At 44.8% G+C, this 11,235-nt stretch overlaps 1 protein-coding gene across 1 annotated transcript; it reads right to left on the bottom strand.

Annotated features, from left to right (window-relative positions):
- Positions 1-1,545: 1,545 nt before the first annotated feature.
- On the bottom strand, positions 1,546-2,925 carry LOC144892166 (uncharacterized). The gene has a single exon (XM_078777421.1). The coding sequence runs from the start codon at positions 2,923-2,925 to the stop codon at positions 1,546-1,548; it is 1,380 nt and encodes a 459-aa protein (XP_078633547.1).
- Between the last annotated feature and the right edge of the window lie 8,310 nt (positions 2,926-11,235).

Genomic DNA, 11,235 nt, shown 5'->3' on the forward strand with positions numbered 1-11,235 from the left:
GGGAGTTCATCCGATACAGATACGGTCCGTCCGACGGGAGGCTAAACCAGCTGCCAGTCTGCCAGAAATTTCTGCCGATGGATGTAAAAGATCCTACAGTGTCCTTTGAAAAGAGTAAGCCAAAGTACACAGGTACCCTGGCCAAGTCCTGAATTCCTGCCACAAGAAACACGACCACAAACCACGGAAATGATGCAGCCAGCAGATTATAATCCGTGCAATTGAGCAGCTGCTCGAAGATAGCCAACGAACAATAAAACTTTGCTCTTCTTTTTACAATCCGCACACGGTCGAGTTCACAGTTATTAGACTTTGATGGCGAAAAACCCCTAACGTTTCCATAAAAAAATACCCAAACGTTGAATAGGAGTTCCATAAAGAAACTTTCGGCTGTGTCGATGTCCATCCGAGACATAATCTAAGGTTAATACATCCAAGACATAATCTAAGGTTTCTTAGCATAGAAACTTTGTCTGTGAAATGATCACCCATCAAAGTTAGTTTAATCCTTCCAATCATTCCACAACCCATTGAGCATGGCAAGTCGCACATTCCTTCCGACAGCCACCACGAGTAGGGGCATTTGGGACTACCTGCTTACAATTTGAATCTTAAAAAAAAAAAATTGAGTGTTTTTTAAGCTGCTTTGTTGGTTGCATCGTGCAAAGGAAAATGCATGAATCCCCCACGCAATGCGCCTCTCTGACCACCTTTTGGCGCCAGCTAGCGGTAACAACACTCACAACAGGTGAACTTTAAACTGCCAGGTGTTTAGATTTCCAGCCTTTTATTGTTGCATAATAAGTCCACTGAACATTATAAACGACAACGTCCTTCGAACAATGCAATAACATTTCAATTGCACATTTGTGTCCAGTCAAATTCGTCCGTCAGAGGGAGCAGAAAACGTCACTGGAGTGCAAGTGCAATTAGTAAATTTACACCTCCCTATGACACTCGGACAAGCTCCAGAAAGGATGTTGTTTGAAACAAACAGGTGGCTGCAAGTTGTCCTTTTGAGTGTCATAAGTTGCTCGAGTGTCATAAAACTTCATTACATCTGCCGCTGAAGGTGGACGGAGGTTATGTTTTCACCCCTGCTTGTTTGTCTGTCTGTCTCTGAGCATGATATCTCAAAAAGTTGTGTTCGACTTATGACAAAACTAAGTGGATGTCTTGGTATGATGACAAGAACAAGCTGATTAGAGTTTGGTGAAGGTCCAGATCCAGATCTGCCCTATCATAGGATACAAAACATAAACTGTTCAGCCTGGTGGAGGTACACGCTCTACCGTGTATCCTCTCTGGCTCAGTCTCCGTGTATCAAGATTACCTCTCTGGCTCAGCCAACATGTATTTGGATATCAGAAAAATATGTTTCCAGTGAACAGTCTGTACTCAAACATTGATAAGGCAATTAACTATGTTTTCTGCCATGCAGCCTTCATCAGGCCCATCTCTGGGCAGTAAGAAAAGGGATTGTCCAACCAAAAACCACAATTCCAACAGGGTCTGGCACTCCCGATTCATTGCAGGTGCCATCTCTTACATGAAGTAGAAGCACATCTTTGTATCTGGCATTACAACAGATAAATACACCTTCATCTCAGGTCCAACAGATAAATACACCTTCATCTCAGGTCCAACAGATAAATACACCTTAGTCTCAGGTCCAACAGATAAATACACCTTCATCTCAGGTCCAACAGATAAATACACCTTAGTCTCAGGTCCAACAGATAAATACACCTTCATCTCAGATCCAACAGATAAATACACCTTCATATCAGGTCCAACAGATAAATACACCTTCATCTCAGGTCCAACAGATAAATACACCTTCATCTCAGGTCCAACAGATAAATACACCTTCATCTCAGGTCCAACAGATAAATACACCTTCATCTCAGGTCCAACAGATAAATACACCTTAGTCTCAGGTCCAACAGATAAATACACCTTAGTCTCAGGTCCAACAGATAAATACACCTTCATCTCGGATCCAACAGATAAATACACCTTCATATCAGGTCCAACAGATAAATACACCTTAGTCTCAGGTCCAACAGATAAATACACCTTCATCTCAGGTCCAACAGATAAATACACCTTAGTCTCAGGTCCAACAGATAAATACAACTTCATCTCAGGTCCAACAGATAAATACACCTTAATCTCAGGTCCAACAGATAAATACAACTTCATCTCAGGTCCAACAGATAAATACACCTTAATCTCAGGTCCAACAGATAAATACACCTTCATCTCAGGTCCAACAGATAAATACACCTTAGTCTCAGGTCCAACAGACAAATACACCTTCATCTCAGGTCCAACAGATAAATACACCTTAGTCTCAGGTCTAACAGATAAATACACCTTAGTCTCAGGTCCAACAGATAAATACACCTTCATCTCAGGTCCAACAGATAAATACACCTTAGTCTCAGGTCCAACAGATAAATACACCTTAGTCTCAGGTCCAACAGATAAATACACCTTAGTCTCAGGTCCAACAGATAAATACACCTTCATCTCAGGTCCAACAGATAAATACACCTTAGTCTCAGGTCCAACAGACAAATACACCTTCATCTCAGGTCCAACAGATAAATACACCTTAGTCTCAGGTCTAACAGATAAATACACCTTAGTCTCAGGTCCAACAGATAAATACACCTTCATCTCAGGTCCAACAGATAAATACACCTTAGTCTCAGGTCCAACAGATAAATACACCTTAGTCTCAGGTCCAACAGATAAATACACCTTAGTCTCAGGTCCAACAGATAAATACAACTTCATCTCAGGTCCAACAGATAAATACACCTTAATCTCAGGTCCAACAGATAAATACACCTTCATCTCAGGTCCAACAGATAAATACACCTTCATCTCAGGTCCAACAGATAAATACACCTTCATCTCAGGTCCAACAATGAATATAACCTTTCACTGGGGGTAATGAGGGCCTTTACCAGAAGGCAATAGAAGCTCTAAGCAGAAACAGGTGTTCATTTTAGTTCCAGCACTTGCGGTGTCCTGTTGACAACAGGCCATCTTTGATGGTAAATGTCTTTAGGCTAGTAACAGCTCTTATTCCCCCAGCGAGGTCATCCATTGTTGTGCCCAAGCAGTAAAGTGATTTTCCTTGTTCGAATTCCTGCTGAAACAGCACGCCAGCAATTGACGAGCAAAAATGGTGGTATGAGTTAATCATCGGCGTGAAACTGTTTTCATCATATTGCACAATCACCATGAACGATCTTTCATTAAATCTCCAGGTTCCTCTCGTCCAGCGTGAGCAAGAATTTCATATTTGCTTTCCGATGGCATTCTCACACTACATGTAAATTTTTGTTGAGATTTTTTTTTCTGACCTACTCAGTTCATGAGCAATCAAATAAAATGGAGCAATTAGCGATAAATAATAAATACACAAATTGGCGTCAAATGTTCTCTAATTGTCCAATGCAAGACGCACACAGAGAGCGCTGTAAGATGCTTTTTGGACGAGGTGTTATGAACTTTGTGTACGTTTGCATCGGTGTGTCCAGGTTGGTCAAAACAGCTGACCCTCCAATGGCACAGGCTATAAAAGGTTAATTTTGTATGTACATCAATTAAATGAACAATGAGCCTTTCACATTTTATGGTGTGGTTGGGAAGATAGGGACCTTTTCACAGGTCATCCCTGTTCTCCAGGGCATAGGGTTTTCATTAATAGCTCCTTGGCCACAGTTTCCCACTTATAACAGGTGTATTGCAATCTCTTCCAGATCAGGTATCGTTTTTTGTTTTTTTTTGCTTTGTTTTGTCTTCCATCAATCAACCACACCACCCTCCACAAAGCTTCGGTGCTGCCGAACCAGCCTCTTAAAAAGGATCGTGTTAGGTTGTTGCCATTGCCTTCGCAACAATCGGTCAGGTGAGGAATTTGGAATATGTCCCAGTGTGCAGGCCATAGGTCGCCTGATCTTCGCAAAAGACCAAGGGGGATCGTAATGCAAGCGGGACCCCCAGCTAAATATCGATCCGAGGAAAGGGCACACATTGATGCATCACCTGTGAAATACCATAGCTGACAATTTCTAGCGAGGTCGACATTTCAAGTAAAAGTTAGACAGCTCCAAGGTGAGTTCATATACCTCTAGGCCATCCAGCTAGCAGTTGTTTCTGCTTCAGCCATATAAAAAAAAAAGGCACGACGAAGCTGTTTCTTTAACTCATCCAGCAATATGAAACTGCCTCCGATAAGAAATCAGGAAATGTTACCAGATCCTTTTTAGTGGAGGAGGGATTTGTCGAGACATCTACTTTGCGATGAGATTGGAAAATACAAGTTCACAAAAGCGATTGTTCTTTCCGGTTTCAGGCAACAGAATGAGATTTCTTCGAGTCAACGGAGCTATATATGAAGGCTGATCGAAACGTTCATAGAAACTGTACTTCAGGGTAGCCAGGAAGAGATTTTTCAGGCATTTTATTGGGGAAAGAAAGAGATGTGGGATGTGCATTGATGTCATAAATTGTTTTCTCCAACAAAATAAGGATTTCACTTTTGTTTAGACTCAAATACACGATGCGTGTGCACATCATTCATTCACTACGAGTAACTAACTCTTAAAGATTTAATTTCTCTTGTCCAAAGAATCAGGGTGGTTATTAAATGGGATGAACTTCTGTTTTGTCCCTTTTTAACACAATCTCCAGGGAAAGAGATACATTTTGTCTGGAAGGCCTTGTGCACCCACAGTGAAAAGATTGCTGCTGGTGTTTTATTAGCCTGCCTTGCCCTGACATTTGCTAACATTCATCACCAGCAAGATGTCAAAAGGAACTGACATTAGCAAGAAATGCTATACCTGTGCATTGTAACAATTGCATGGATGATAATGGGTTAAGGAATTAAAAGGTGTACAAAATAAAGTGTAGTGGACGTTACAGGCATGAAGGGGTAAAGTGATTTCCTTTGTGTTTAAGGACATGAAGGGTCCATTATGTACGAGCTTTTCTGAGAGAGTCTTCACCAAAGTTAACAGCGACGTACAGGTGTGCCCGAGAACACACGGTGAAACTAAATGTCCAAAAAAAAAAATTACATCAGGGGCCTACAATTCAGGAGCGATTTGCTGCAACATGGCAATTCTCATTTACGCAGTGCGAGGGTGACAGCGGAGAGAGACTGTGACAAGATTAGACTCCTTACAGCTCAGAGATCATGCAATGGGAGTTTCCCCGGTTTGGGTCCCTTAAAGAATTGGTACGAGGGAAGCACTTTGTTTGTCATGAATATTTTGCGAATGACAGTGAAAAATTGGCTAATGCACCAGCTACATGTACAGTATGAGCTTCTGATGGGCATGATGGACAAAATCTGTATCTGCAGCTGATTATTTTGTTGAAAATTGGATTCCAATGTTGTAAAAACGCTAGATCTCTGCTAAAACTCCTGGAAGAAAAGCACTATACAGCTTGAACCGTCCTTAAACGATTTATAAAATATTCATTGTTGAAACATTTTTCTGAGGATTGTTCAAAAAGGCTTTATGAAAACGATACTCAGAATAGTCCAAGACACACTAACATTGTTTGTCATGTGACCTTTCTCTTCTCTATCTATCTTTCTCTCTCTCTCCCAATCTCTCTCAATACGGCCTCAGCAACCAATGCCCCATCTTCGTCATTGGCAGCACTGCAGGACCTGGGTGCAGTCAATGAATGTCGCCTAGAGACAGGACGGGCCAATGGGAAGGCAAGGCCCTCGTCGATCCCTAAAAAGCAACACAACAGCGCTCGGGAAGCTGCACAAAGGCAGCATCGTGCCTCCCAATGGCTTATTAAAACACAGAGCGAAGCGCAGATGGGAGTTGATGCATTTGGTATTCAACACAAACGGACTGGTGGTACGAGAACAAGCTGGTGTCAGTGGAGCACAGCGTAGGGCTGGTGGAGAGTGCGAACGTGGTTCTGAGCAGGGAACGGGCAAGGCCAGCGGAGAATTTCCACCGACATACTGTCTCTCACTCTGTCTCTTGCTTTCCCTAAATATACTTTGTTTACCTTGGACGCATTGAGCATAAACCGTGCCAATGGCTCTTTTAAAAGCCCACTGACTCGCACCTCACACTGTTTTTCTCCAAGCCACACGCAGTCACCTCCGCATCCCCCCCCCCCCCCCCACATGTCGCATCACACCACCGACTCCCCTCTTCTTTCTCCCCCTCCCCCTCTTTTGATGGGACCAATGTACGCCCACCAGCTTATGTATGGTGAGTGAGACGCCGACAATACACCTCAAAGTTGTATCTCTCCTCAGTCTATCCCTCTTCCTTATCTCATTTCCCCAGAATGACTGAGGCACTTGTGCTGTAGAACTGCAAATAGGTAACTGAATAAGAAAGGTATCTATGCTAGCTTTCTTAGTGACGCTACCTTGTAAATACATGCCTTTTGGTAAAGCAACACAAACCGTTTCCAAGACTGTCCAATTGTCAGTTTCCATTGGTTCTACATAATGTGAGAGTAGGAACAGTGAGCTCACCGCTGTTTTGTTATGGGTAGCTATTAGTTAACGTTTCCTCTGATGGTATCACTCAGCAGTCTGTTAATGACAGTGGAACGTTGAGAGCATGGTACTCCATTTGGGGGGGTTAATTCGCCGGGAAGGTAAATCGGATTTAGACGCTGGACCCTGTCTGAATTAAATGTCTTAATCATAACTTGGCATAGCATCCCGCAACACTGAATTATCCGCAGTTTGTCAGCTTCAGTGTTATCGACTGGAGAGAGGATTTGAGAACTCACCGAGTGATCCCGACTGCCCCAAATCTGCACCAGTATTCTTACCTACATAAGTACACAAGATTAGAAAGAAAATATTTTTTCTTCAAACACAATGGGATCAGCCGATTGCATTTAAACCCTATCCCATCGGAGTGAACGCTCCACAAAATGGACAAGGAAAAAAAAAAAAAAAAAAAATGGACAAGTAAGGAGGTGATTATATTGGGAGTGGTGCTAAGAGCATCATATGTGGGGTCAAGGTTTGTTAACTATGATATTAAATAGAGCTTGAGTGGCTGGAGCTATGTCAGCAATATTCACTACTCTATTGGCCGCAGCACTGACCAATTGCATGTGCCAGGTTTTCCCTTCACCTGTCGATTGGTCACGACTCAGCAGTCTTTATCACACACCGCACTGTAATTACAATTACACGTCTTTATCACACACTTTCCTCACCTCTCACAATGGTGATTACGATATTGATGATTACAGTGCAGCATCTTTATCACACACTCTCCTCACCTTGTGTTTCCCCACCTCTCACAGTGGTGATTATAATATTGGTGATTACTGTGCCCACCATGTGATTACCCCCCACCATGTGTTTGCTTCCATATACCAGGTAAACCCTTTCTCCCATGAGGCTCATTCACACTTGGCATGGTGTCCACTCTCCCAGGATAGTTTAACACTTTGCCCTATCTCCAGCCACTACCCCATCCCCATTAACCCCATGCCCCCCCCCTACTGTGTGGGTTTCTAATTTGCCAGCCACCCCTTTCGACCCAAGGCTTAAACTTGCCATGACGACTGTTTTCTCACCCAGGGTGGTTTTGCACGATAAATCTCCGACACCCCCAAACCACCACGACCGCTCTTCCACTCCCCCACCCCCACCCCGCCCCCCGATTCCCTCGTCCTCCCTCCCACACACCAGCCCCACCCTGACCATGTGTGTTTGCTTCCATGTACCAAGTACACCCTTTCACCCATGGAGCTCACTCACTTGGCATAAAGGGTGTCAGCTCCCCCAAGATAGTGTCAGCTCCCCGGAACCATCTTACACTCTCCGTATTTGGATAGCTGGTCTTACTTTCTATCTCGCTCAAACTACAGCTACCAGGCTAGCTTCAATCTCTCTTTCTCACAAACAAACATCATACACTTTTCATCATACACTTTTCTTACTCGTTTTCACTCCTCACCTTTACATTCTCTCTCTTTTATTTCTCTTTATTCACCTCTTTTATTGTAAGGCTTGGCCTTGATGAGGATTATAAGGTCCACGACTGGAGCCTTCAATGTGAAAAAAAATAAAAATAAAATTACGGGCGCCCATTCTATATTTGCACATCATTCAGCTTTGAATAACCCTGCATTTATTTGTCGGATATACAGAACAATGCGTGTGGAATTGCCGATGAGCAAATGCCATACCGGAAGGGAGTTCAGACAGAGTATCAGACGAACATGACTAATATAGGTCGCAGCACCTCAATTGCCTCACACATAACGTGGGCTCATTTGCAGAAAACACTGAAAGACACCGACAATCAACTTGCACGTACACGCGAGCAAATAGCAAGGGCGCAGACTGCAGAAACAGCAGAAGCTATCTGCCAGGAAAGATGAAAATCGCCAGCGGATGACAAGGGCACAGACTGCATAAAGAGCAGAGGCTATCTTTGCCAGGAGAGATGATAATCACCAGCAGATGACAAGGGCAAGGACTGCAGAAACAGCTGATGCTATCTCTGCCAGGAGAGATGATAATAGCCAGCGGATGTCAAGGGCGCAGACTGCAGAAACAGCAGAGGCTGTCTTTGCCAGGAGAGATGATAATCACCAGTGGATGACAAGGGCGTGGACTGCAGAAACAGCAGATGCTATCTCTGCCAGGAGAGATGATAATCCACCAGCGGATGTCAAGGGCGTGGACTGCAGAAACAGCAGAGGCTATCTTTGCCAGGAGAGATGATAGTCGCCAGCGGATGACAAGGGCGTGGACTGCAGAAACAGCAGAGGCTATCTTTGCTAGGAGAGATGATAATCACCAGAGGATGACAAGGGCGCAGACTGCAGAAACAGCAGATGCTATCTCTGCCAGGAGAGATGACAATCACCAGCGAATGATAAGGGTGTGGACTGCAGAAACAGCAGATGTTATCTCTACCAGGAGAGATGATAATCGCCAGTGGATGACAAGGGCGTGGACTGCAGAAACAGCAGATGCTATCTCTGCAAGGAGAGATGATAATCGCCTGTGGATGTCAAGGGCGCAGACTGCAGAAACAGCAGATGCTATCTCTGCCAGGAGAGATGATAATCACCAGCGGATGATAAGGGTGTGGACTGCAGAAACAGCAGAGGCTATCTCTACCAGGAGAGATGATAATCACCAGCGGATGACAAGGGTGTGGACTGCAGAAAGAGCAGATGCTATCTCTACCAGGAGAGATGATAATCGCCAGCGAATGACTAGGGTGCAGACTGCAGAAACAGCAGAGGCTATCTCTGCCAGGAGAGATGACAATCGCCAGCGAATGACAAGGGTGTGGACTGCAGAAACAGCAGATGCTATCTCTACCAGGAGAGATGATAATCGCCAGTGAATGACAAGGGTGCAGACTGCAGAAACAGCAGAGGCTATCTCTGCCAGGAGAGATGACAATCGCCAGCGAATGACAAGGGTGTGGACTGCAGAAACAGCACATGCTATCTCTGCCAGGAGAGATGATAATCGCCAGTGGATGTCAAGGGCATAGACTGCAGAAACAGCAGATGATATCTCTGCCAATAGAGATTCTAATTGCCAGCGGATGACAAGGGCGACAATTTTAACTGTTCACCACGTTTTTACTTTACCACAGACATAACCCTCTTTGATTTTTTTCTGTGGGGTTTTGTCAAAACCAAGATGACAAACCTGCAGGATCTTCATTCTCCGATCACGGCTGCATGTGCACCAGTGGACGCAAACATGCTGAGCCGAAACAGAGCTCACATTGAAGTGTACTGATGGTGTACACAAAACTTTGAGTTTCTGTATCACATAAACCAAAGGGTATTGTTGTATCATTTGTGGTTATATATATATATATATATATATATATATATATATATATATATATATTGTTACAGACGCGGTTTTAGATGTTAGTTTACCGAGCGGTTTGGTATTACCGCGTCCGCACAGTTACTCCCCGATTAGAACCCTATCCCGCCCGAGTCCACTCGACGTTGACCAAGTCGCGCTATGCTAAATCAATGAAGGAAAGGACACAACGGCTGGGATAAATGCAACGACACAAGGGGTACAGTTCTCAAGACCTCCGGAGGAGGATATAATATTGGTGATGCAGAAACGGGTAGATTACACGGTAAGAGGTAAAGCACAGAAAAGATGGGCACTTAGACACAGTCTTATCTTATTCCCGACAGACCACAGACAAACGGGACAAGACTGACTTACACAGGGATTGATGGCAAGGAAGGGCAGGCAGTCGATAGCTCAAGGTGCACCTTGGCTCAGGGGCAGAATCGACCCGGTCCGGTCCAGAGATGCGGGGAGGTATTGTCGCGCTCGGAGGTGGCGTCCTTTTCTCTCCAAGCTGAGGCGCATCTGACGTCACCTCCCTCTTCCTGCGCATGTCCAGCGGGGAGTGACACGCCCTCGGCTCGTTAGCTCCGCCCCAGATGGAATCGGTCCGCCGCTCCTATTGGGTGCGGGGGGTTACCGGGCTCCGCCCTTGACGAGGAGCTGACAGCGAGCCCCTGCGTGGTAACCCCGTCGGAGCACATGTTCAATGGCGGCTAACCAAGCCGGAGTGAGGACGCACACTCCCCGCGTCGCCGCCGCTGTTGTTGTTGTTGTTGCTGTACCATGAGGAAGAGCTGCGGGGAGGTATTGGGAGGTCCTAAACTTTCTAACGGTGCCATACAATCACATTCTGGTGCAACGAAGAGTCAGAATTAATGGAAACGAGTCCTTAACTGACATAGACTAAGAATAACTAGCAAGATGTCCTATAGTTGTCTACGTGAGATGTGGTGGACCTGGATGCGACATTTAATGGGGGAAAAAGGGGGAGGTCGGGTCTACAGAGTGTTGTTTACAGAAAATGGGACTAGGGAATGGGGGATTGGGGATAGTTGGGAAGTATTGGGGAAATAGGGGAATATTTACAAGCGGATATGGATGGATCCAAATCCCATATCCGCAACATTGCACCCTTCTCTACCTCGGGGTGTCCCGACCCGATAAATTTTTACTTACTTTAGTGTGGCACTCAGATGTAGTTCCCTCTACTATTAACTCAACCCTGTGTGCGACAGTTTTACAGATGTTCACAAATGAGTAAATATGTCCCCCTGCGACGTTGCACCCTTCTCCTCACAGAAACACGCCCACAGGATAACCGAATCGCGGAAAGAATCCTCAAACTA

This window comes from Myxine glutinosa, chromosome 5, assembly GCF_964187855.1.
Source record: "Myxine glutinosa chromosome 5, kmMyxGlut1.1, whole genome shotgun sequence".
NCBI lineage: Eukaryota > Metazoa > Chordata > Myxini > Myxiniformes > Myxinidae > Myxine > Myxine glutinosa.

What these genes read in the sequence shown, in the direction of transcription:
- LOC144892166 (XM_078777421.1), bottom strand. Translation starts at nt 2,925, where the DNA reads ATGAAGGTGTATTTATCTGTTGGACCTGAGATGAAGGTGTATTTATCT.